The following is a 27,879-nucleotide window of genomic DNA, read 5'->3' on the forward strand; positions in this document are numbered from 1 at the left end:
ATTTAAGAGCTAAACTAATCCAACTAACCACTGAAAAACATCATGACAGAAACACGATACAAGCAACAGTAATATTTTATCAGATATTTATTAAAGATGCAAGCAGATACTATACAAAAACTAAAACGTTTGACAATCACTCATTCTTGAGGACATTAAACTTTAACTTACCAGTCCGGTTATCAGTAACAGTGATGAGTCCAACTACAACATCTGCTATGACTGGTCTTGGAGTATCCACTTTAATAAGCTCCAAACCTTGCAAGAATGTTTGCACTGCTTCATTATAGTTCCTCATTTTCACCAACGCAGTCCCACGCCTGTAGTAAGCCTAGAAAACAAAACACCTCAGAGCATTTAGTATGTTTAAGACCTTCCTATATTAAAAACTGAAGTAATTACCAAGAGAGAACAATTTCAAATCTAAGTTTTGAAAAATGAAAATACAGTACAAAGGGAAACCGTGTAAAAACAACAACTATAGCCTAAATTAAGTTAGGCTGTTAAAAAAATAAAATTAAGAGATCAAGACGGATATATCAATAATATAGTATGTGTACTTTCAATCAGTTGAGTAATTTGCATATTTAAAATAAAATCTTCAGATTATATTTTGTTAACAATTCACTCAGTGCTGACCAGCACTAGATCTCATGCGGAAAAAGATCATAAACTTGCTTTGAAAAACAAAATTGTCAGAATTATACGAGCATTTCAGGGGTTATAAACCTAAATAAATGTTATTCAGAAAAAAACAGAAAAACTTCCAATTGTACAGTGATTTTGTAACTATTTCCACTATGGGAGTAAAATACAGTGAGTCATACATTCCTTTAAAGAATTAATAACTGTGATGTGTTAAATAAAATCTTATTTATTACTAACAGACAAATATTAAGAATGTGCACATTTTAAAATGTTGTGAAGATTAAGTCCTATTAAAACAAAACTGTCAATTACAGCATATGATCAGCAGTATATAGGACTTGCCTTTATAGATGAAGGATCTATTTCCAGTGCTCTGCTAGCTGAAATAAATGCTGCCTCCCATTGGTGAAGGTTGTAGTAGCAAATGGATTTGTTGCAGAACAGTATGCTTATTTCCCCTAGAGGTCCTCTATGGAAAGTAAAAAGAAAGAACAAGGTAAAGATGCAGGATTTCTTTATTATCATTATAATTTCAGTTTATGGGCTATAGTTTCATATAGTAAAATAAATTCCCTAGACACATACAACTTCTGTGCACTGAACCCTTACAATTTGCACATTAGATGTAGAAATATAAAAAGATGAGAAGATCATGTTCTGATTAGGACTGGAGAGCAGATTCCGGCCAAGTAATTTGATACAGAGAGCTTGTAACACCATTATACCAAAAAACATGTTAAAATAGGAATCTGTTAGGTGTTCCTACATATATTGGTGCTACTATACACATGGACAGAAATGTGTCTTGGGAAAAACTTTTTTTTGGGAAAAAAATTTAGCCTATATACAATCTGAGACATTTCTACATACTGTCAATGCAACAGAAACAATTAATTCATACTTACCCTCTGGAATGAACAAGGTTGAACAAGATACTGAGAGCGACATCATACTTTTTGATAGCAGATGTATATCGGCCACATTTGAAATCTTCATTGCCTTCAGCCTTCAGGTGTTGAGCAACTGTAAATTCATCCATTCTAAACCCAGGAAAACAAAAATGATGCTTCCATTTTAATAATGTTTGTTAAAAATAATATAGGACCACATTAAGGTATCTATACAACCTATAATTCTTTGAACACACTTTCTTATTTTGTCAAGGTTTTAAGGTGTAGTCTTTCCTAAAAGTATACTAGTTGTAGTGTACATGAAATGACTTTTTGATAACAAGCCATGTGTATAACAAATAAATGATTCTGACAACTGTCCAGGATCAGAGTCCATGCCTAATCTTCTATCTTGCATAGCTTATTTACTAGTACTCTGTATTCAAAACTCCACTTCCTTTTAATAGCAAAGAGCAGTTCTGCAATTTACTTAAATATATCAGTCTGTGGTTTACATTCTGCAATGTTTTACTTGCTTTTCACATTTAATTAATACATTTTATTTGTTTAGCAATAAAATTAAAAAAAAAATCAGGCACCACACTTAAATCAAAGTAAAGCTCTTGATTTTTTTTAAAAAACTCATACAGTTACCAGGAGTTTGGCATTGCCCCCCATTAGAAAACACTCCACATCATCTTTTGTACCATCCCCAAAAAGGACTATAACTAAGGGGTACCTTCCACAAGGTGCCTTGTTTTGCATATCTTTCAGTGTTCAGGTTTTCAAGTATGCCACTACCAATGCCATGGAGCTCTGCCCTGAAAGCTTGGCATGAATGAAAATGAAGGAAACCATTTGGGAACCACTCTTGCTGAAGAGAGATGGGAAGGACAGCAGGTTTCTGAGTGGCAACTGCCCTTGGCTGAGGGATGGACTTAAAATGACATCCCAAGCCAATGGGAAGCCAATGGAGACTGGGGAATTTCTAAACCTCACCGTGGGGGCACAGCTTGCTCCTTTCAGATGGTGGCGAGGGTGGAAGCATGAAGTGATGTGAAAAAGATGGCATAGTCACAGAGTGTGCTGGGATTGCAGGAGCTGGTGAGCATTAGTAACGAAATGGCATTCTCATCGGGGACCATACTAAGACATAATCTTGTCTCTTTGGCAACACAGAACATCTGGGCCGCTGTCAGCAAAAGCTTGCAAACAGAAGGAGGCTGAAGAATGGAAATTAGGCTGCAGCATAAATCTGCTACCTGATCGGCAGAAGCCGAAATAGTCTAAGGAGGGGCCGATTCTAGCAGCTCTTGTTTAGAGAATCCAGTTCCACCCAGCTTACATCATCATGCAGCTCATGCTTAAAGGAGGGTTGTAGAAGGCAGAGAAAATTCCATTTTAAAAGATGAGGGAAACAAGCTCACCAGCTGCCCTGACTCGCTACATTGTGAAGTAGAGGAAGTCAGACAACTCCATGCGCCTGAAGGAGCAGAGGGCTGGAGAGAGTTCTGTTGGTTCTCTGCTTGAATGGCAGACAGAGGCAGCACATCCCCTGTAGAGGGGCCGAAGCAGATGCCAGGAGACCTGCACACCCATCAGCTGTAAACGCTCCCAAAACTTAGAAACGGTATGGGGAAATTGTCAGGCTCCACCTAAAAGGTGGCACGCAGTCAGTAAGGAAGGAGAAGATTACAGCAGGCACTGCAGCCAACGCACAACCCATTTTCTGTGAGATCTAGACCAGAGTCACACAGCTAATACAGATACCACCTCAAGAATCACACACAGTAGTCACAGCTCCACCACTAACAGCTATACTGCCAACAGACAGAAACATGGACACTGAAGAATGGTCAGGCCACTACTGCTACAGTAGATGTGAGGTGAGCAGAGGTTTCAATGCAGAGAACAAGACAGGGTTAAATACAGATGCCATATGTAAGAGCCAACAGTGACTGATCTCTGATAATTATTTGTTAATGGGTTCATGTTGTGTTAAATGTATTATGTATTGTGTTATGTCTTTTACCTGCCTGCAAAACACATTTCCCATGTGGAACAATAAAGGTAGTAAGGGTGAGCTGTAGCGGAGCAGTGAGAAAGGACTGACTAAAACCAAGCAGGTGCAGTTACTGATTAAATGATTTCATACAGTACATACCTGTCTTGCAGCTTCCAGTAATACCACCTTGGAAATGCCTAGCACTAGCAAAACTGCAGGCCTTTAAAGGACAACTAGAGAGAATGATACCGGATGGAACAGTAGAGCCCACTGACAGCCCTTGGTTATTTTAGACAGTGGTTATATGGAAGAAAAAATAATAATAATGGGGTATACCTTAGGAACCAGCTGGCTCCCCATGAAAAGAGAAGAGAACTGGGATTGCATGCCAGGAGAGTTGAGCTTTGAGGGCCAGACAGCAAAAAGGTGCCTGAAGAGAACAGTCTTCTGCAGCTGCCACCACTATCAACCCCCATGTTATACATACAATATGTTTTTGTGTCCAAGCTTCTAAGATCTCTGCTGTGTCCAACAAAGAAGATAAAAAGTGGAGGAAGCCTTCGTTTCAAAAAAACTTTTTTTAAATGATTAATATCAGCAATAATAAAAACGTTAAATACGGTTTAATTCGACATAACCTGCGAAACCACATATCCTTTTGAATATATATTTGTGAAAAGTAGGGTTACAAATGGAAGTCAAGTACTGTACGATCACTATGTCAAAATAGCCAACCATATTTTCTCTAGAAGCAATCAAACAATGCAACGATGATAAGTACAAAGTTAGGGAAATCAAAACGCATAGCTTCTCCTTTTTAAAAAAAAACAGTACTTTAAATTCAGAACGTTACAATTGGAGACATTAAATACACAATACTGTACATTGTGAGGTACTGTGAAATACACGTCAGCTCCACATTACAGCTTTACCAAGTTAATTAATCCACCGCCAAATTATTAATATAAATATGGCTGTGCTTTCACCGCCCCTTCCACGACAAAAACCTTTTTTACAAGCAGAGTATTCAAACAGAGGGTGATATCTTCTTTTTAACCTAGAAAAAAATACTTGATATCAAATAAAGATAATGGAACGGAAGCTGTAGCAGTCAGCCTGTTGGCTGGTTATCAAAGTTTGTAGTTGGCAGAACACAGCTATTTCTCCAAATTTTAAATTTTACATATATCTAATATTACAGCAAACTATTGCGAAATATTAAGGATATAACTGAAAGTAAAAAAAAGAGCAATATCAACACGAAATAAAAACCTAACATATTAATTATTGCATTATTGAATTACGTTGACAACTTGCACAGCTATTATTATTATTGTTATACTGGAATCGACATAACAGGCAAAACGCTTTCTTAAGTGTCCAGAGAAAGTATATTGAAATATACACAACGATTTATCATTCATTTACCTCCTTCATTCTTGTTAACATTTTTACAAACTTATGTATTGATTGCACATGATTCCTAACAATACGTGGAACCAAGACAAGATCCAACCTATCTGAAGGAAAATATACTAAACACCATGCTTTTCTTTTATACCCTAGTTCTGTTGTATTTGAGTCATATATTTGTCTTAAGTTTGCAAAAATAATTAAAACGCTGAAAATTATTTAGGAAGTAGAAATGATCCAAGCTTACCTAAATGTTTATTAGTCCATTACACCCAATACAAACTACGAACTGCTGCTCGTCAAGTGTAGCACATCTGTGTGAAGGATCGACCGTGACGTCATTTCGGGGAAAAGGAGTTACGAATTAGTTAGGTTTCTTTTTGCGATTATAAACCAGTTAGGATAGCAATAATAATTTTAGTTTCATTAAGTGTAATTGTGATTTCACTATTTTAAAGTCGTATGTGTTAAATCACAAATACAATACCTTTAGTTTAATACAAACAGAACCTTTTAATTGCCTTATTAGTAGTCAATCTTGAAAACAGAATTGGATTTTCAATAGTGTTGAGTCCCGTTTCCTTAAGCAGAATGCAAATTTTAAGTCTCACATATATGTTAATCTTATGGTAATATTTTCAGAACATTGGTTGCTGATAAATGAAGCCGACATTCAGTAGGTTTCGTTTTCTCGTTTATTTCGTAGGTGGTCCTGATAGGTTTCCTGGTAGCTCATCCATGGCTGTTTTGTAATACTGAATGTGTTTATGCAAAGATATGGGCGATTCAGTTCCAAGGTCCGTTTGATAAAAACATTAGCGAAATCCTAAAACCACGTCACATTGCCCGACAGAACGAATTGCCGTCTCTGTGCCACTGTAATGACAAGGTTTCGAAATATCTAGAATAAGTCTTATGCGGAAACACCATGATAAAAGACACCCAGCTTCTTTTAAATACCCTTAAAGTCTTGAAAATGAGAACCTATCTAGGTTTCTATAGAGCCATTTGCCAAGCAGAATGTCTACTAGCATGCATCTCTACAGTACGTGGTAAGGAGAGTAAGACGTTACAAATTGAACCAAAAAGATTAGAGGGGGGTTGCTGATTAAATAATACGCAGGGTCCTAAAGTATCTGAGGTTTACATTTTCAGCCATTACACAGCTTCTCTAATATGAGACAAGTACGTACTAACTGCTAGTCTGGAAAGATTAGTTCTGTATAACTGTAGTTCTTTATAACACAACTCAAAACAATCACACATTAAGTTGATGATTCCAAATCCAAAAGAGCATGTTAATGGGAATCATCAACTTAATGTGTGATTGTTTTGAGTTGTGTTATAAAGAACTACAGTTATATAGAACTAATCTTTACAGATTAGCTTGGACTGTACTTGCAAGCTCTAATTTATTCCTAGTTTTGCCTTTTAAAGGCCACATAAACATTTTTATGTTTTTAATCTACAGTGACTAAACTGGCTGAAACATTTGAAGTGCTGTTGATGTGGCCTTAGAGTTTAACACACAAGTAATAAAACCTGAAATGTCTTCTTATAAGTTACCAATTTCAATTGTATCCAAATCATTAGCTTTCATATCAGTAATGGAGATCTTCTTTCCCTTTAAAATAATGTAAGCTGGTAAAAATAATGAATGTTTCTCTATTTTAAAACCAAACCATAAAAAAACTGCAGTTGTATGTTGTATCAGTAACTTCAATTTAACAATGAAGAGGTATTAAATGATTTTAAACACAAACACTGAAAGATACTCACCTTCTTTGTAAAACCATTTCACCTTCATTTTCACCTGAAAAGTGGTTTAGTCTAGTGTCTTTCACCAAAGAATCTAGTAAAATTACTTTTCCTATTGAGATAACGGCAGCAGTGAACGGGACTCTTTTGAACACTATTTCCATCATTACTGACACAATACACACTACTACTTTGGTTCAGTATGACCAGAATTTGTGACCACAATGTGTATGCATGGAAGGCACACAAAAGGATAAACATATTCAATACTCACTGTATACTTACTGGGAATCAGTTTTTCAAAGTGCATTTTTTTACTGGAATAATAAGTTATATGATGAATACCAAACTGACATTTTGACACTGACAAACACATGAAAAAAAGACAACAGGGCAAGCTTTAAATTGTGTTTAATTGGATGAGTCCTAATAGTTATAAAATCCCTTTAAAGTCCTTTGTCAAACACTTCAAAATTCAAATAATAAAAATTAAAAATATTTTAGTATTTTTTGCACATGGACTCACCTGATCATAGATGCTGTATTTCTGATTAATGACACTATAGAACATAAAGAAAGGGTGGTTACAACACAATATGTTTAATTTGCACACCTGACAGATAAGAAAACAAATATGAACCCAAATGCAAATCTGGCTTCTAACGTAGTTTTTTTTTTAAGTTGTGTACAACGCCTTCTATGCAAACATACTGTATGGTTATCCATGGCATATATATTCATGAACAGTATAGATAGATAGATGATAGATAGATACTTTATTGATCCCGTGAGGAAAATTGCAGTGCAACAGCAGCTTAACACACACAACACAGCCACAGTGTAACAAATTATATAATAATAGTACAATACATACAATACAATTCAAGAGTTACTCGCAGTCCGGACGCACAAGAACAAACTAGAACAGAACAGTACACAGAAAATCGTATCACACTCATATCACACATATGAATATAAATATAGATGTAACTATAGATATAAATATAAATGTATTGCACAGGTCCCTGGCATATATTGCACAAAAAGTGGTTGTAAACGGGAAAAAGAAAAAGAAAAAGAAAGAGAACAGATGTAGCAGTAGATGTGTAGATGCGTTTAGTCCAGAAACAGGTCACTGTCAATGTTGCCTCTGCCAAGACGCAAGGTGGATGCGTTGTACAGTCTTATGGCAGACGGCAAGAATGACCTCCTGTAGCGCTCCCTGTCGCACCGTGGATGAATCAGTCTATTGCTGAACGTGCTCTTCATTCCTGCAAGCCTGTCATAGAGGGGATGGGAGAAGTTGTCCATGATGGCCTCTAGTTTGGACATCATTCTCCTCTCAGCCACTACCTCCAAGGAGTCCAGGTCAAACCCAATGACAGAGCTTGCTCTCCTGATGAGCTTGTTCAGCCTTTTGGAATCTACTGCTCTAATCCCAGAGCCCCAGCACACCACTGCGTAGAAAATGGCACTCGCTACCACCGACTGATAGAACATGTGTAGCATCTTACTACACACATTGAAGGACCTGAGCCTCCTCAAGAAGTAGAGTCGGCTCTGTCCCTTCTTATAGATGGCCTCGATGTTCTTAGACCATTCCAGTCTATCGTCGTATGTGTTTGTATGTACAGTATGTGTGAATCTGCAAGCAATTAAATCCTTGTTACTGAAAATCTTTTAATTTTCTTAAGAGCCTTAGTGAATGCAATGCTTACTTTATACTAATACAAGTACAGGTACGTCAAAAGGCATATGGTACCAGTTTTAAAGGTAATAAAACCATTTACCATTATTATTAAAATCATTTGATAACAATAAATCATCTGTAACATTACCATGAATTTAAAAATTCAGTTATGCTGGCAATTCAAAGTAAAATCTTTATTCGTGCACTATAAAATTCTAAAGGTTAATTCTAAAGGTAATTACATCTCTTACAATTTCCTACAGCAGTTTATTTAATATTCCTTGCGGCTAGGTAGCTCGTTTGAATGGAATGATTAACGTTGACTTAATTTTGTACAGACGTATACATGATTAATAAAGAAAAACAATGATTGATTCTGCCACCAATCAATTCCATGTTTAATTTTGATCAACTTCTGACGTTTTTCATACTCATGACCACAAGTACTGCACCTCCAAGGTCTTAATAATTTTCATTCTAACAACAACTTGCAAAGGGATGCTGAATTTGTCATTCCTTTTGGTGTTTTAGGTGCCCAACGACAAAGCCAGACCAATGCAGTTGCTCTATTTAAAAAAAAAAGAAATTAATATTTTATGTTGTTTCTCATCACAATGTCTACAATTATTGTAGCGTATTCAGGTTCTTTCAGGACAAAGGACTAGTGGAGACGCGATAACTTTACCAAGCGACTGTTTTATTCTTTTATCGAAACCACTCAAAACCAGAGGATCTACACACACATGAGGAGACTGACGGAACACGTACACATCGTTAGGGTGGTAATTACTTAACAACAGGCTATACACTATGAAGGCTACACAGGACACTAGAACTATGACATTATTCACACATGTAGGGTCAGCTGCTGGTCATCGTGCTGACCCTCAGACTCTCCCCGGCTACAACTCCCAGCATTCCCAGCGGTACTACGAGCGCCTAGGGGCGCTTCCTCCTCACCCCCGGGCGAGGGCGTTACATTATTATACCATCAAAACGTAAAGCATGTTAGTGTTTACACATGGACGAACTTTAAATGCCTCTTTTAAGATGTTTAACTTTAATTTCTGAAGCATCCAAAATTGTAATTACGCAAAATCTTGTGAAAACGAATATGGCACGTAAACTGGAGCAAGAGGAAAAAGTGGACTATATTTTGAAATTCAACTCACACATTTTTCAGCAACTACATTTTACACACACAGTTTTAACATTGCTGTTGTAATAACACAACCTGATTAACAGACCTTTTTGATGTCTGAAAAGCTGTTATGATCTTACTATGATGACTTTCTTGTGCAGTATCAGTCGTTTCTCGTAAATATTCCCTCGATATGAAGTATAGAGTATAAAGCCTCACATTTATTACTGCCACCTTCAGGATTGGAGTATTGGAGAACAGTGCTTGTGTTCAATTCCTAAACAAAAAGACCTCCTGAGCTTTTGAGATCTAATAATGATGTAATATCAAACTTCCCAACATCGATTTGTTCATGTTTTTTATTTACAAAAGAAATCTTTAGTCAGATACCAATAATTAATCCAGATCTGATTTAAAGATGTATCGTTCTGCGTTACAATCGCACCCAAATAAAAAGAAACTGTCCATTAACGATTCACTCTTCAGGATGGCGGGCTATTTAGAGCTGCTGTTTCACATTGTTTGGTTTGTGTGCTCGAGTGAGGTCTGGAGCGCCTTACTGTGTGGAGTTTGCATGTCGTACCTATGTTTGTGTGTGTGTTTTGCCTGGTATTCATCCGCAGTTTAAAGACGCGCTGTTAAGATACAATAGCGTGTTTCTAATTCCCGTGTGTGTATGTGCTTTGATGGAAAGTTGTCCGATTCAGGGGTATCTGCCTGCTAAGCTGCTGGGCTCCAGCTCACCGCGACCTTGCATTGTTTGACCACGCGGTTTTTCGCCCCAATTTTCCTGACCGCTGCTTTCGTTATATACGGCATCTCTCCTGTCAAACTTCCTCCTGACGTGTTTGCCAGAATCTGGGCCGTGGTGAACAGTGGGAAAGACGCCCTGTGGAGAGTGAGCAACATGGGGGTGTTCAAAGGCATCGAGGTCCCAGTCAAGGCAGCAGGTAGCCTTGCCCTGTTCATCACCCGAGAAAACTATTACCTCAGAGATCTGTGGAGAGAAGGGAGAGAGGAAGCAGAAATCTGTGGGAAATAGACGACATAGGACAATATCTCAAGAAACTATGAAAAACATTATCATGTTTAAGTAAAGAATGTGCTTTGCACCAGAACAGGAGAAATTGTTGCTATGTAACTATTATCGCGTCAAAACGTAATGAGATGTTATCATATATACTGTTTTAAGTATGTATATTAATGTAAAGCTTTCTATTTTGTGATTCCCTGTATTTTTGTGAAAAGAAAATAAAGTTCTTAAAAATCGGCCAGTGAAGACTTACTGTATGGTTTCCGTCAGTTACACTTTGTCACACAACCTTAGTCTCGCAGCACTTTTGCCATTATGAAACACCATCTATTCGTAATATCCCGTAATGTCCTTTAACAAATTTAATAAATGATTGTACTTATTTAATAATTTTCCCTTTCTCTTATGAGACATTTGATCAATATTTCTCCAACCACACCTGCATGTCACATATTTTCGCCAAAAGCATGATGCAGTTGTGCAATTTACAGTATATATTTACAGTAAGACCTTCCAAGGAAAAGAATTTCACTTGCCATATGATTGACACGTCGCATTCAAACACTAGCAGTCTGCAATTTCCAATTGCGCAAGTCTGCTCTTTCCAGAGAAAAGGGATTGGCGGAGGTGAGTTGCTGGACTATTTTCTCATTGGTGGTAAATCTAGATTGTTAGTCAGAACACAAATTAGAGACGTTGTGGTGGCGTAATATTGGTAAATGTTATCCAATGGGTTCAGGAAGTAGGAGGGATTTGCGTTTCCCCGCGCCTGCTGTCAGTGTTTACAATATAATGCTCGTGTCTTCAGTTACTAGTGTATTTTATATTGCTGTGCGTCTGTTTTTTCTATTGTATTTTAGGCGGATTATGTTTCCGTGAAACGTGCGAAACACACGGAGTGATTGGAAAATGGCTGGGGTGATCCGAAGGCTGGACGAGGCGGTAGTAAATCGCATTGCCGCCGGTGAAGTAATTCAACGGCCTGCTAATGCCATTAAAGAGATGATAGAAAATTGGTAAGAGTTAACTTAACATGTTACTAACATTGTTGGGTGGGCTACACTAAATTGAAACTAAGTTTAACCGAAAAGGAAGTTAGGAGACGTAGTACATAGTATTAATATGAGAATTCTAGAAGGGTAGGTATCGGTGGTGGATTGAACTGTATTTTAATTTGCGAGAATGCCTTAATGTTCATTGTTTACCCGATGTTGTGTACAATACATAGAGTTAACACGATCATTTGTCTAAACATTTCACAGTATTGGGATGCTGGAAAACTCATAATTAATGCACTTTGAAAATCATTTTATATTATGTGGCAAGTGCTGAAAATGGCAGATTCATTTTATGTTTTTTGAATCTATATTTTCACCTTATTTGCATCGCAAATTTCACAGCAATATATATGTGTCTTTGACAAGTTGCAAAAAATAGAACTGAGGCTATGTGTACCAGACCAAAACGTACAGTATACTCTGTATTTGGTGAATGTTATAGTCAGTACTGAGCCATTTATATACTGTGAAAATATTACGTTTTAGGACAGTAACGTGAAATGTCACCTTTGCTGTGTACGGTTGTAATATGTATTTCAAATCAAAAGATGAATATGATGCAAGTGTTCAGAATGTCAGCATTTATTTCTGGAGATTTTGTGAATACATGTTAAACCTTGTTAGAACAAATTTTTTTTTGTGTTCAATCCCCCAATTTCAGCAATGAGTAAAGTTAGTATTTGGTTACATGCCCTTTATTTTCACCAGACTCTTGATATGTTCCTTTGAGATGCTTTGCAGCCGCTTGACTGCAGCCACTTTCAGATGTTGCTTGTTTTTGGAGTTTTCTGACTTTAGTTTCCTCTTCACCAAATAAGATGAAAACTCAATAGGCTTCACATGAGGAGATTGATTTGGCCAGTTCAAAAGTTCAGAAGTTACCACTTATTCTTCCTGATAGTGAAGACAAAAACTTTTATGTTTTTAAGCCAAAGGTTTAATATATGCCTCATATTAATCTTTTGATTTGATTAGTACTGTACAAAATGATAACAAAGATAATTAGTAATGGCAAAAATGATACTTCATTGTCCCAGTTCTTAGGAGTTTCCCTGTATATAATAATGGTAGGCAAGGTCACTATAAGTGAATAACATTGCCTTATAGCAAATTACATTTGTTTCTATGATAATATAACTGAACATTAAATACTCAACTGGTAAACTTTTTTTGCAGTTTGGATGCAAAAGCAACCAGTATACAGGTTACAGTGAAGGAAGGAGGGCTAAAGCTGATCCAGATTCAGGACAACGGCACAGGTATCCGGGTAAGTAAAGAGTAAGAGCTGCAGAAAATGGTCTTTGATTTTTAATTTATATTATATATTTAATGAGTAGTGAAGAGAGTTTGCTTATCAGTTAATCTAATATGTAAACAGTATGTAATCTACAGTATATTATGGAGAATTGTTTATGCCGGGATACATCAGACCATCTTCATTTGCTTTATTGCATTTCATGGAATAGGGAGAGAAAAGTGAATATATAGTATACAAGTATAAGAAGATCCTTGGTTAATTAAAAATGTTTTAAGATATTAATTTCATCTGTTATTAAAGGTGTATTTTCTATATTTAATTACATTTAGTATTTTAAATACATTAGTTAGGAATGATATCCAGGTGTGGATATAAATGATGAAGAGGTGAGGCTATTCTGTCTTAAATTCAGAATGTTAGTCTAAGATTGTCCGACATTACAGAATAAATTATGCATTGCAGTTTATTAATTCATGTTACTTAACTTGTTATCTTGTGCTGTTTTTTTTAATAGAAGGAGGATTTGGAAATAGTGTGTGAGAGATTTACTACAAGCAAACTAAAGACCTTTGAAGACCTTACAGCCATATCTACCTATGGTTTCAGAGGGGAGGTAAGTTTCACTGAGAAGAACATTAGATTTATACTGTGCTCTTCTTTGTTTACTGCATGCTGGTTTGAAGTTGTCTACAGGAAAGCATACATTTATCCACAGTTTTTTTTTATTCTGTTGCCAACATGTTGTTTGTACTTAAGTAGACTGAAAACACAATGCACTTTACAAAATAATCAAATAAATAAAACATTCAGTGTATAAAAACTAGTAAGCATTTGCTTTCAGATTTAATAGTTTTAAAAAATTGAGGGAGCAATATTACATAACATTTTGGTTGGGATACAACAAAATCTTTTATAGTACACCCAATGTACGCCTAGGAGCAAGTAAACGTTAATTCCCCATTGAAAAATAGAAGAAACACAACTTTTCAACTGTTGGGTCTTTTTCAGGTGACACCATAATTAACTTAAAATATTTAAATATGCCACTATTGATATTTAATTTGTGCATCACAAGTTGTTTGAAGTTCTAGACATCCATTACTTCTAGACCCTGCATGTTTCATGGGTTATATAATAAGCTTTAGGGTTTCTCTCTTTCCTGAGCACTTCTTTAAGAGTGCTGTGTTTTTCACTAATGCGTACTTGCAGTTCTCGGACAATTTGTTTAGTATCTGTCTGAAGTAATGTTATTTAATAGGTTTCTTTATGTAAGCAGTTGATGGTTTGTAAACTCTAATGCAAATTAAACCATGCTTCAAGAAAACATTGAAATCTTTTCACAGGCCCTTGCCAGTATAAGCCATGTGGCTCATGTAACAATTACAACCAAAACAGCTGATGGTAAATGTGCATATAGGTAAGAAAACATTACAATATCGCATTATTCCTATGCCCATTTTGCCTTTCCTGTACTTCTCTCCACAAGCCTTGAGAGCTGTGGCTGATAGTAGGATTGTGCTGTGGTATTTTTGCATTCAGATACTTTGCCAAATATTTATCATCTTTGTTTCGTGAGCTTCAGGTGTACACTGGAGCCACATACTGTATAGACAACATATTACTTTTTTTATTATTTTAACATGAAAGTTTAGATAAAAATTATATTTGTAAATTATTTTTTTATAGCAGAGCTAGGTAAATAACACTGATCTTCCTATCTAAATGAATATCCCCTGGTTTATGGTCTTGTGGTTAAGGCTTTTTTGTATCTGCTGTCCATTTAGAGCCAGTTACTGTGATGGAAAGCTGAAGGTACCTCCCAAACCATGTGCTGGAAACCAGGGCACACAGATTACTGTGAGTCTTTTTGTATAATGCAACTAAGTTTCAATGTTTTTTATAAATAAATTAAATCATGTATTTCTTTATTTATAAGTCACTGTTACTGGTAGGAATCACTGATACTGGCAAAAAATCCCAGTTTGCATAAGGATTGCTTTTTTTATATTTGTTTCTGTTATCCCATGTTAATACTAATATTTAATGTATTTTTTCATGATTTAAAGATAGATTTTTTTTCCTCAGACTTTTCTGAGTCATCATTTTTTACTTTGAGTTTGAGTTGATTGAAGAATGTTGACTGAGATCTTTACAGTCATCTCTTCTCAGGCAGATCATTCTTTCACAGGCAGGATTAAATCCGGATTGCTGCCAAGTAATTAAATCTAAAGTGACTAATAATCTGTTTGAATGATCTCTACTGGAGCTCTCAGTACACTTAATTAGAAGTGGTAATAAACAATCATAGATGATTCTAGTTCTCTAACCCATGCTAACACAGAGAAAAGTTCCAGTTTTTGGCAGTCTCTTTGGAAAATGTTCTATGTGCAGGTAGAAGATCTTTTCTACAATGTTGCTACACGAAGAAAAGCCCTGAGGAGCCCGAGCGAAGAGTATTCCAAAATTGTGGAAGTGGTTAGCAGGTCTGTTTTTTTTAAATTGATTTTTTACAAATAGATGAATATACTGCACATGTAATACTAAAGCACAAATAATCAAATGATAATACAGAGTAATAGCTGGTTACAACTACAGTTGTTACAGACTACTGTAAATGAAGTAAATAAGGTATATAAATGAAAAGGAATTTCACATATATGGTCATAAAAGTAATAATATTAGATGAAATATTTTCTGTAATTTTAGGAGTCTGCACTCTTATGGTTGTGTAAAAGATAAAGATGCAGTGATTTCTTAAGGAGAAGTGTGTCCTGTCATTGCTTAATGGTGATGCATTGCCTATGGAAAGCTACTTTCCCAAGTAACACATTTTGTGTCTAACAGCCTGAGATCAAGACATGTTCAATCAGAACTTATTTGATTTATTTACACATTGTAACACAAAACATCCAAGTAAAAGACAGATGTTCAAACATTCTGAATGGAGTTTAAAAATGAAATCCTAGAAAAATGGGCTAGATAAGTGTACACACCCCTTAGTAATAGCAATTGAAATTAACTCTGGTGTAACCAATTGCCTTCCATATTGTAGCAATTCTGATGATTTCAGAATAAAATCAGCTGTTCCTATAGGTCTTTTCTGCTGGGTAGTGCATCTAGTTAAAGTTAGCTATGGGCAAAAAGGAGCTATCAGGAGACCTCTGGGATACAATTGTGGAAATGCACAGAGCAGGAGATGGATATAAAAATATTTCAAAAGTCTTAAATATCCCTTGGAACACAGTCAATACCATCATTAATAAGTGGAAGGAACTGTATACAGCACTACCTTGCCTAGATCAGGTTGTCTTTCCAGATAGGATGACCAAGAAGACTAATCACAGAGACTAACAGAAACTTTGAAGAACTTGCAGGACTTTATATCACACTGGACAGGATGGTTGAAGGAAGAAAACCACTACTCAAATTGACTGAGCTAAAACAGTTCTAGAAGGAGGAATGGGTAAACATTGCCAAATATAGGTGTGCTACATTGGAACAGACCTGTCCAAACAGAATTATGGCTAGAATTCAAGCAAAAGATGCTTCTACCAAGTACTGTACTGGCTCAGGGGGGTGTATACTTATTCAACTTTTTTTTATGTGTTTTCATTTGTAATTACTTTTCAGAATGTTTGAATTTCTTTTCACTGTGAGGTTGTTACTATGTGTTACATTTTGTTAAAATGTAAATGCAAAATAAATTCTGATTTAATGTGTCTTGATTTCAGACTGTTAGGCTACAAAACATGTTTCTGTGGAAAAGGTGTGTAGATTTTTGATGGCCACTGTAGTTTGGCCTATGCTTCCAATTCAGTAAGATCAAGCTTTTTCCTATTTGAAGGAAGTAAAAACTAAAAATTAGAATGTATCGAATCATACAAATTTCCAAACAAGTCTGTTAGTCTAATTTTAAATCCCTTACCAGTTCGTCTTTTGAGCTTTAAATCTCTTCATCCACAGAGGAGAGTAATGGATAGATCTTACGTGATATTCTAGTTCCCTGTGATTTTTCTCCAGCCTCCTGTCAACAAGGGGAGATAATAATAATGGTAGAGACTGTCTTGACTGATGTCTTTAGGGCCCCTGTCAATAGAAGATAGTGAAAGAAGCAACTACCTGGCAAGAATAATTCCAAATATTAACATTAAATTTCAGATAGAATGCAGTTTTTCAAATTGTAATAAATAAATAATTGTAATATGTTTCAATTTAATTGTTTCTAATGGACCATAATCTTAACTGTATGCATAGCCAAGAGGGTCTTTTCCTTTCATCTTGTTGTGTCTAATAAATATACTGTAGCAAGTGTAAGACAACAGCATCTTGAATGAAAGCTACTATGGTACTGTTAGGCCGTTTTTTAATTTACTCTTCTGAAGGGATGGGAGCAAATTCCCCAGTAGAATTTGCTTGTTTGTCGATTGCTTTAAGCCATTTTATACTGTCAATTGTAGAAAATAATTAGTTCAGAATAGAATTTATATTTGTTCTAAATAGCCCATTAGAGATAGAGAGATACCATGCCATCTTTCAGGATCCTTAGTGAGGACTTTCAGGATGGGTTCACATTAGGATGATGTAGTTCGTTCAAACTAGCATATAATTGAATCCCTTATCTATTATATTATAATATATTTGTTTGTTATAAGAACAGCAACATCTACATATAAACTGCTTTTATGATAAATTGCTCCAGTTTGGATATGTTTTATAGTATAATTGTAACCAATAGCAGGAGCTAGAGATTCAATAAAAATAGATAGTTGGATAGTTGGCAACCATGTCTAGTACCCCGATATAGCCAAAGGAGTTGTGAAATTATTCCATTCCTTTCGGGGAAGTATATAACAATTTAACCGATTTAACAAAGATTTTACCTCCAAGATGTTCCAAAACAGCAGGGTGTGCTGCTGTTCTTTATTTAGATTGTGCCTGTGGGCATTTACTTGAATGGTTAATAGACCGATTAATAATAAAAGCAGGATAAACAACAGTGGAAAATACAGTTTAGGATGCTAAAAGTTTATTGAACACAAACTTTATTTGCTGATATTTGTAGTTATGAGAAAGTGAATTTGTGTCTGTAATAAAAGAAGTTATTGTCTGAAATGAAAGAAGATTCCATTTTAGGGTGAAACTTAGAAGCTGAATCCAGGTCACTAAACAAGATATTTTTTCTAAGTCTCAAAAGGCAGAATTAAGGTTTGTATCTTAAAACTAAACACAGTTGCAGAAAGGTTTAAAAGGCAGTACTTTACGGACGTTATGTCAAAAGAAGTTAGAGTTTTCAGTCTCTTAAATCTCAAGTCTCTTAATACACAAAAAATCTTGTTTTTTAGGTATGCTATACACAATTCTGGTAAAAGCTTTGCTGTAAAAAAGGTGGGTAAATGTGTTCATACCTTTCAAAAAATTGTGGAACGATTCTTGTATTGAGCGTCACGGTGATGTGTTGGTTGGCACAGCTCACTCAAAGCATTTGGGTTTTGGGCTTGATTCTGGTCCTGGGGATCTGTCTGTGTGGGGTTTCCATTCATGTAGGATTTCTCCAGGTGCACCAGTTTCATCTTTCAGTCCACCAAAGACAAGCTTTGCTCATCTACTCTAAATTCCCTGTTTCCCTGAGGCCCTGTGATGGACTGGCCACATCAGTGGGGAGAGAGGTCATGTGCTCTCAGTCTCCAATTGTATGAAGCCCTGTGCTTCATTAAAAAGTTCTTGTGTGCTGTGACCAACACCATGAAAAGTGCCTTACTATTCATTGATGGGTGGATACATGTGTATCTTTTAACTTTGTCTGTGTTTTCTGAATCAGAACAGTGAGATCAAACCGTTACGTTTCACCACTAGTAGTGTTTTGCCTTGTAATGTACTACAGGAGAAACAGTTTTCTTCCTGGTAGGAGTTTTGCAACTCTCTTTAGCTGTGTTCTTTTTCTTGGGATTATTGTGACCAGTTCTGCTTTGTTTTTAACTATTTTATTTCAGCAAGGGGAGACTGTGGCAGATGTCAGAACTCTCCCAAATGCTTCCACAGTTGATAATATCCGGGCAGTTTTTGGCAATGCTGTTAGCAGGTAAGAAAATGATCATATTTAAAATTATTTCAGACATTGCAGGTGCCTCTTCAAATGATGTAAGCTTTTAATGCTGTACACATTGCTCTCAGAGTAAGGAACATCACAGTTTCTTGCTTATCGAGACAATTAAAGGACTGAAATCATACTTCTGTTATGGCAACATGGAAAATATGGAGGATAGTGTATCTTGATGGAAAGAGATGATCGTTAAACTAATTCATTAAATACATATCACACTTTTAGGTATTTGAAGTATCACACTATTCTAGATCTGTAGGATTACAGAACAGTATCCTTCAGTGATTTTACATGATATTCATTAATGCACTCTTTGTATCACAGTATAAACATTCAAAGCTGTGAGATTCAAATTGTGCTGAACTGTTTGTACCCCCTTGTTTTGACCTCCTCAACAGGGAGTTGATTGAAGTTGGCTGTGATGATCAGAAGCTGGCTTACAAACTGAAAGGCTTCATCTCCAATGCCAACTACTCTGTCAAGAAATGCATCTTTCTACTCTTCATTAACCGTATGTATCTGTGACATACACTGCCCTTAACCAGGGCAGTCCCAAGTGTCTGAACTCACAGTGGTCATAAATTCAATTTCAGAAGGTATAAGCTGCATACCTTTAAAAAAAAACATACCCCCAAAACAGCATGCATGCCTCTTTATATACTGTAAGTCAAACAAAAACCCAATTACACCCTTGTGAGAATGTGAAAGGGGAATTTTTCCCCCTAAAAACAATGCAAATATGCAGGGTCCAAGACCGCTAGAGTGGAAACTTTGCCCATGTGGCTTTAAGCTGGAGTTTTTCCCATAGGGATTAATAGAATAGAGTCTTGTTAGTGACCGTAAGTTAGACTGAGTTTCTGTTTCACTTGTAGCTACCAAATACAGTACAAACTAAAAATACAAATGAAACAGTACTAAACAGTACATTCCTAAATAATGCAACTTATAGCAAAATGACATAGAAATAAAAAATAATATCATACTGTTTGGACACCTGTATATACATTTAATGTACTTATAACACATAGAAAACAATAAATAGAAATAAATACTGTCACAGCTCCTTTTGAATTGTGGTCTTGTTGAAAGCAACAAAGCCTTTCATAACTTCTGAGGTATATATTTTTTTTCTACGCACTGTTGATGCATGTAAGTTTGCAGTGAAACTTTGATCCATTGGTTGAATAAGCAATGTAATTGGTAGTGGTAAGAATTCAACTTTAATGTATAATGATTCATAATTGAAGTCATAAGTAACATCATTGTCTGCAAAAGGAAGACTTTTTAATATTAGATTTTGTTCTTCAGAATAATTTTAATTTCTGGAACAAAATAATCCATGAATCACCTGTGTTGCAAGCTTTTTGTGTCTTGAAGTGGTATTCCATTTGTTTTGGGGAAGTATATAAAACTTTTAACCAATTTAACAAAGATGTTACCTCCAAGATGTTCTAAAACAGCAGGGTTGTTACAGTACTTGCTGCTGTTCTTTATTTAGATTGTGCCTGTGGGCATTTGCTTGAATGGTTAATAGACCGATTAATGATAAAAGCAGAATAAACAACAGTGGAAAATACAGAACAGGATGCACCACGCTAAACAATTATTAAATACTACCTGTATTTACTGAAATTTATAATAATGAGATTTCAATTGAATTCATATTTGTCATAAAAGATTTGAAAGAAGACTACATTTTATTGGGAAACTTCAAAGCTGAATCCAGGTCGCCAAAACCTTGTATTGTTTCTAAATCTTTACTTCTTTTATGTTGGGCCTAGAAGTCGTTGCTCATTTGTTTTCTCCTTTCAGATCGTTTGGTTGAATCAAGTGCTCTGAAGAAGGCCATAGAAACAGTCTATGCTGCGTATCTCCCTAAAAACACACACCCCTACCTTTACCTAAGGTGGGTGTGACCAGGGAAGAGGAGCATTTTGTACCACTGAGTAAAGTGCGTCTGCTTGAAGAGTAACTTTCCCCTGTTTTGTCATGACAGCCTTGAAATCGCCCCCCACAATGTTGATGTAAACGTGCACCCCACAAAACATGAAGTACACTTTTTGCATGAGGACAGCATAATCGAGAGTGTGCAGAAACACATTGAGAGCAAGCTGCTGGGCTCCAATTCCTCACGCACATATTTCACACAGGTGAGCCTGCACAGACGGCACTGTATCGCATATACATGCTCACAGCATTGCACATTGGACATAAAGCTGCTCAGGTTAGGGAAAAGTGCAGTGGTGAGCTTAAGTGCAGATCTCTGTTGCAATATTTAATGAGTATTTTATATGGCTCCTAGGTTTGCAAAAGATATTCTTAATAGGAGCCTAAAATGTTACTTTGTCAGTCACAAATATCAAGTGGTAATTGAATTATTCAAATTATAGGCTTTTGTATCTGAGGATATACTGTATTAGAATGTCCTCACCGAGTGTGAAAAGTGTTATGGCTGTCCCATTGGCTTTCTTGTTTTTAACCTCTTGCTGTCTACCTGTAGACTCTCCTCCCTGGCCCCGCGGTATCTTCCAGTGATGTTGTAAAGCCGGGCTCCAGCTCTTCCTCTGGCTCTGTTGACAGAGTGTATGCCCACCAGATGGTGCGCACAGATTTCCGGGCCCAGAAGCTGGATGCTTTCCTCCAGCCAGCGAGTAACGCCACCCAGGCACCTGCTGCCGAGTCCACGGAGCTGCAGGAGCCCAAGTGCAGCACTGCCTCTAGTACTCAGGCCGAGCCCTGTGACGTTGACATGCAGGACCTGAGAGGTGCAGACTTGACAGCCGCCCTGGTTGGAGATCAGGTTGACCCCACAGAGACCACCAGTGCCGACTGCTTACCTCCTGCTGATCCCCCCAAGTATGGTTTTATAAACAGTTTTTACACTCTGAAACTTGGAGTTTCGGTTTGTTAAGGACATGCTATATATAGACTATGTGCTTTTGGAGAGCTGTTCTTTCTACACATAAAATACTAACCTTTTAATGTTGTTTTGTTTATGGTACCTTAGATATATTTTAACTATTTTCTAAGACTATTGAAATATTTATCTTGGATTAATTGAAGAATCAATTCTCCCTCACATCAATTAATTCAGTTGGAGTGTGGCAATGTCCACAATAGGGGGTTATCAAACACATATTCTGAAAAATGTAATGTGCAAGTCTTAATGTGTCAAAGCTGTGGTATTAGTGGTATTAAAGCTGAAACAAAATTTAATTGCTAAGTGGTCACAATGTGTGGATTGTTAACACTACTCCTTTAGATTAAAAGGTCAGTGTTTTTTTGAAGTTCCAAGTACCAAGTCTAACATCACATACTTTAAACTGTGGATAGCCTCAAGAACATCATTCTTTCCTTCTGAATTACCATTTGTTATATCACTTCTAAAAACTGTACTTTGTGTAAACCAGTTTATTCCAGGACTGCTTCCACTTGATTATCTTAATCCCTCTTAATGACTTAATTGTGTCTTCTTATTCTAGAGACCACAGCAAGTACCGCTGATGTAAAGACTGTGATTTGTGGCTGTTGAGGAGTATGATTTGTCCAGAATGGTTTGTGACTGTATTTTTTGTTGCACTTCAGGAAGCGTCCCAGGGTGAGCCCAGATGTGGAAATGAAGGAGTCCGAGAGTGAGAGCAACCTGACCGCTGCTGCGTTACCGAGGAGACGTGTCATAAAGTTAACAAGCATCAGGGAATTGCGCACAGTGATCAGTGACCAGGCCCACAAAGGTCAGGGGCGTCTGTGGAACATTTCACTGACTGAATTCTCAGTTTATCTATGCAAGATTCTTTTTCTCTTACTCATGAGGGATGAGTGTGCACTACTTCGCAACCATCTTAGACATTTTACATTGTTCCACCCTTTTCACTCAGATATTTTTTCCATCTTTATGCAGAGACACTTTTATGGTGGTCTACTGAGCTTTTAGCCATTTTCTTTTAAGATTGTAGTTAATGTTCTGAAATCTTACTGTATATTATCTGTCGTTTGCATTTATCTGCCATTATTATTTTTTTATAATAATGTCTTTATTAAATCTTTCTTAGGACAAAACCTTAGCTTCTTGACAGAGATTTTATTGTATTATATTAATTGTATTATTATATTGAAATAATATACAGTAGGTATTTTTTATGTTAAAATCTGCTGATAAAACAAGTGAAAGATGTAACATTCAACAAAGTCTACAAAAGCAGGTAATGTTGTTATATCTAAATTACAATCCTATTGCAATTGCCTGCTTTTATGGATTTGTATTTGATTTTGATTGTTGTTTTCACATTTTAATCATCAGTTGTGAAACGATAAAAAAGAATATAATTATATTTATATAATATAAAAAAATCTTTTATATCTTGTCCTGATGAAGATCCTGTGTATATTGGATGTTTAGTAATGATAAAATCTATTTTGGAGCATTTAAAACAAGTGTGTAAGCAGGTCAAAATGCTATGTGGAATGGTGGATACAGGGGTCTGGAGCTGTAGGAAAGTTATGGGTGAGGCACTTGTTATACGCTTCAGCAAGGTATTATATTAATATAAGGTATTATATTATAGACTGTATAAATTGGTGCAAATGTTTTGGACAGCCACATAAATATGTTTGTGGCTTATTTGTGCCATATATGCAAACTAGGTACACTGTCCTCCAAACATATTGGGACAGCAAAATCATAACTGTTATTTTTGTTTTACAGTCTGCAAAGTTGACTTGTGATCATGATATGTACAATAAATATACAGTACATTTTGTTCTAGGGTGTTTCATGCATTATATTAAAATAAAAACATACTTTTTGTTTAACCCAGTGATTTCCATGACAGTTAAGTACTTGGGTAAATTCAATTTAAATAAACTTCAGCATATACAGTATTTGGTTACATATCCCTTTGAGGCAATAATTGCACCAAGTCTGCTACTCATTGAGTTCACCAGTAAGATAAATGTTTGCATGGAATTACCTACTGTACAAATATATTGTACTTATCATTCATATCACAAGATTAGTTTCAAATACAAATTGAATGAAAAAAGTTTGTGATATTCCATTACTGATCAAGTATGTGTGTTTTCACTTTTTTGTATTATTTTGTATTGGTCATTTGTCATGTATTATTCCTGCCAGATTTTTGTTCCAAAGTAAGAAATCATATTGTATTGTCTGTCAGTGAGCAGTGAGTGTGTGCCATACTCGAGTGTATAATTATCCTCATCCACACATTCAGAGCTGTGCAGTCCTCTTAGACCTGTTTTTAAAATGAATTATGGGAGAAAAAGGCTAGTAATTCAAGCTTAATGAATAGTGAGATATAATGCAATTAAAAATGAAAATGCTCTTAAGGCAGGACACTTTTAGTAATTTTTCCCTGTATTGAGTTGTCTCACTGTTTTGTTGTTGAAGGTCTTCAGGAGATGCTGCAAAATCACTCCTATGTGGGCTGTGTAAGCCCTCAGTGGGCTCTCATCCAGCATCAAACTAAACTGTACCTCCTCAATACCACCAAACTCAGGTCAGTTGCAACCACCATATTGGTTTGAAGAAACTTCCTGGTAAGCTACAGGCTGGTTAGCTACAGCGCTGGTCCATGTCAAGGTTATGGAAGAAAACAAAATGTCAGTACATTTATACAGCAATTTCCAGAAAAAATAATCTATCTTTACTGGTCATGAGATCAATGTTTTGATCTCTTTTGGCTCATGTAAGATATAAAAAATAATTAGTAATTAATCTAGGATCTCTGATAAGATGTGAAACTAATTTAATCTATGATGAGTATGGCATCTTCCAATATTTAGGTGACATGCTGACCCAGGGCTACTTTTCATGTCCTCGTCACATCAGTTGGGAAACATTTCAGTGATTCCTAACTACCTAATTGCTATTACAGTAAAATTATTCATTTTGGAACACTTGAAGGAGCAAATTAAAGTGAAGAAAGGAAATTGCTTTAAAAATGTGAATGAAACAATTTTTTCAAATTGAGCATAATTAATCTAAATGTTGTCGCATTTCTATTTTTAATTACAGTCAGGAGCTCTTTTATCAGATTCTCATATATGACTTCGGGAATTTTGGTGTTCTAAGATTATCCGTAAGTAATTTTAAAATATTTTACCCAATATGTGAAAGGTTAGGGAAATTTGATTCATATTACAAAACAGAAATACAAGCTTCTTGTAGTTTATCTTAGCCAAAATCCAAAATCTTAGAAGGAATTATCCTGTTTTGCACCTCTACAAGACTGGTCTCCTAAGTCTAGCCTGCAGAATCCCTGATTTAGCATGTTTTTCATACACTAATCTGAGATGGAGGATCCTTAGAGACCTCTGAGTTAAGTGCTGTGCTGTGTTCTTATGCTAAGAGGTGCTCTGTGTTGCAGACCCCAGCTCCTCTATACGACTTGGCCATGCTGGCCCTGGACAGTCCAGAGAGTGGCTGGACAGAGGAAGATGGACCCAAGGAGGGTCTAGCCGAGTATATTGTGGAGTTCCTCAAGAAGAAAGCAGAGATGCTGGAGGATTACTTCTCCATGGAGATCGATGAGGTCTGTTAACAAAACAGCCATTATCCAAGCAGGCACACAACAGTTCTTGACCTTGATAATGCAGATTTTTTAGGTCAGTAGGACACAATTTAGACTTATTTTTCTGGCTTTTGTTCATCATAATCTCTCTTAACTAAATTTACTTGAGTACCATATAAAATAAAGATTATTAGTCTTACCAGTTTTATGTTCAGACAAATTACAATTGTTTTTTTTTTCAGGAGAAAACAGTTGGTGACCTTCAAGTTGTTATACTTGAACAACTGTTATAAAATTGCTTTAATGTGGCTCCTTTGCACACTATTAGTGTATCACTGAATTTTCTTTTTGTGGTTCTGAAAAAAACAGGAGTGTAGTTCAGTCTCTGGGTAATGGCTTCTACGAACTTTCAATGAAAGATTTGTCATCTTTCAAAGAATGATGATATTTTTTACCAATATTATAATTTATATTCTACTGCTTTGGCTTTAAATAATTTTCTCTTGAACATTTAACTGATTCTGCAGAAGAAAAATAATTCACCAGTACTGTCTTTGTGAGTGACCTGTCCAAAACAAAGTTTTTTCCTATTGTTGCAGACATGAATTATTCTTGTTCTTTCATTTAAATAATATATTTGTTTCAATACAATTATTTTGAGCTTCAAAATGTTTTTTGTATTGTAGAAAAATGCTGATTCTATCAAACAATCAATGGCTTTCTTCCATATCCAATCAGTATGTAATGACAATAGGTGGCCACATGGGGGAGAGTTGTGGTCAGTGACACTCATTATTCCTTGTTGTATTTATGTTTTTATATCTGTTGGCAGGAAGGGAACCTCACTGGTCTGCCACTACTGTTAGACAACTATGTCCCGATGCTAGAGGGACTGCCTATGTTCATCCTGCGTCTGGCCACAGAGGTACAGGAAGAGGAGGATTTTCATATTTTAAACAAACTATTCATGAGAAACGCCAAGAATTAAATAGCAAGTGTTTATTTAAGGGCTTAGGCATATTAAGATTTAACCTAACATACTAGGCTAGGGGTTACCCACTAGCCTTAGGATGAGGAGGCTATTATCTCCATGCAGTGTAAGGAGTTAATAAAAAGGTAGCTGTGAAGGTGTACAGTAGATAAGAAGAAAGAGGGACACAAAAGACGTACCTGTATGCAATGGAGAAAAGCTTATATATTGTATTACTTTTGAGTTAGGACAGCTGAGGCCAAGCCTTCGTTGTAAGCTCCATGAACAGTATTCTGTCATAAAACATCAAGTACCTTGTATAATCTTGATGTTGTCTGGCATGATTTATTTATTCTGTTTCTGATCTCTAAGGCCTGATAACGTGGAAAAAAATCATGGTTTGCAGGTGAACTGGGATGAAGAGAAAGTGTGCTTTGACTCATTCAGCAGAGAATGCAGCCTGTTTTATTCCATCAGAAAACAGTACATACTGGAGGAGGCAGCAGGGCCTGAGCAGCAGGTATACGCTTATGTATGAACTAAAGCTAAATAGCGCCGCACAAATGATAAAGCATGGCTGGAGTTGGCTGGACTTTCTCAGACTGCCACACAGTGTAGATACACTCAAGATGTGCTAGAATCTTGTAGTGATTTCAGGGACCGTGGCAATCCAGTGTAACTGTCCTGTAGAGCCCTGTGGGGCGTATACTATGGTAAAATACAAATGGCTGTGACAGGTGGACATTGAAAGGTCAGAGGAGTGTGTTCACTGATTCTCTCAGTAAGGTACAGCAGTGGTAATCAGGATCATATTTCCACATACAGTATATGCAAAACATGTGACTGTAATTCTCTCAATTTTCCTTTGTTTTTAATAGGCAGAGGAGCTGGGATCAAGTGGGACTTCATGGAAGTGGACTGTTGAACATGTCATTTTCAAAGCTTTTAGGACACACCTTGCTCCTCCGAAACACTTCACAGAAGATGGCAGTATCCTCCAGATTGCAAACCTGCCAGATCTTTACAGAGTATTTGAGAGGTGCTGAAGGTGCATCCTTACTGGGCAAACATTAAGGAAGGTCAATGCAGTAAGATGGAAAAAAAATCCAAGATCATCTAACCACTGATAGGATTTGCCTGATTTTCTGCTTCAGATGTGGGTTATTACTGTTTGTTTCCTAAACAGTTATCTAACACTTAGTAAGCAGCTTTTGTTTTCTACTATTTCCTATTGGAAAAGTGTTTTCATTTATTTTATGTGACTGATTCTGACTACTGAAAAATAAATATTTTAATGTTACTTCAGTTTTATTTATAAGCTTGATTGTAAATAGCAACACCAAGGTCACTAAGCAGGCTGAGTCAGTGTTCTAAATTTAAAT

At 36.2% G+C, this 27,879-nt stretch overlaps 2 protein-coding genes and 1 long non-coding RNA gene across 7 annotated transcripts in view; 1 reads left to right on the forward strand and 2 right to left on the reverse strand.

Moving 5' to 3' along the window:
• Positions 1-5,270, reverse strand: part of LOC148822755 (TPR and ankyrin repeat-containing protein 1-like) — a 37,186-nt gene extending 31,916 nt beyond the window's left edge. The window contains exons 1-4 of one of the 3 annotated variants that reach the window (XM_088929495.1): positions 5,204-5,270; positions 1,554-1,688; positions 991-1,117; positions 172-331 (exon numbers count right to left, since the gene is read on the reverse strand). In XM_088929495.1, coding sequence (XP_088785621.1) covers positions 172-331; positions 991-1,117; positions 1,554-1,687 — 421 coding nt within the window. In that variant the 5' untranslated portion in view covers position 1,688; positions 5,204-5,270. Of the gene's footprint in view, positions 1-171; positions 332-990; positions 1,118-1,553; positions 1,689-2,965 lie in introns of all 3 variants that reach the window. The other 2 variants (XM_088929493.1, XM_088929494.1) reach the window with 2 other exon arrangements.
• Positions 5,271-9,083: 3,813 nt separating this feature from the next.
• LOC148822756 (uncharacterized) lies at positions 9,084-11,110 on the reverse strand. Its single transcript, XR_016093860.1, has 2 exons — positions 10,832-11,110; positions 9,084-10,542 (listed from the first exon to the last, which is right to left on the reverse strand). It is a non-coding gene; the product is annotated as an uncharacterized LOC148822756 (long non-coding RNA).
• A 213-nt stretch (positions 11,111-11,323) lies between these two features.
• On the forward strand, positions 11,324-27,794 carry mlh1 (mutL homolog 1, colon cancer, nonpolyposis type 2 (E. coli)). Of its 3 annotated transcripts, none has more exons than XR_016093837.1 (19): positions 11,324-11,594; positions 12,813-12,903; positions 13,409-13,507; positions 14,238-14,311; positions 14,679-14,751; positions 15,286-15,377; positions 18,237-18,279; positions 18,885-18,973; positions 19,393-19,505; positions 20,807-20,900; positions 20,991-21,144; positions 21,495-21,850; positions 22,580-22,728; positions 24,405-24,513; positions 25,032-25,095; positions 25,384-25,548; positions 26,360-26,452; positions 26,870-27,017; positions 27,376-27,794. XR_016093837.1 is itself a non-coding variant. In XM_088928841.1 (19 exons), exons 1-19 carry the CDS (start codon positions 11,488-11,490, stop codon positions 27,541-27,543), a joined length of 2,247 nt encoding a protein of 748 aa, XP_088784967.1. In that variant the 5' UTR covers positions 11,324-11,487; the 3' UTR covers positions 27,544-27,669. The 3 variants fall into 3 exon arrangements, 2 of the variants coding, with proteins under 2 accessions (XP_088784967.1, XP_088784968.1); XM_088928841.1 differs by having other exon boundaries at positions 26,904-27,017; positions 27,376-27,669; XM_088928842.1 differs by lacking the exons at positions 11,324-11,594; positions 12,813-12,903 and having other exon boundaries at positions 13,411-13,507; positions 14,681-14,751; positions 26,904-27,017; positions 27,376-27,669.
• Positions 27,795-27,879: the final 85 nt, after the last annotated feature.

The sequence above is a fragment of the Atractosteus spatula genome, chromosome 12 (genome assembly GCF_055471065.1).
Source record: "Atractosteus spatula isolate fAtrSpa1 chromosome 12, fAtrSpa1.hap1, whole genome shotgun sequence".
NCBI classification, from domain to species: Eukaryota; Metazoa; Chordata; class Actinopteri; order Semionotiformes; family Lepisosteidae; genus Atractosteus; species Atractosteus spatula.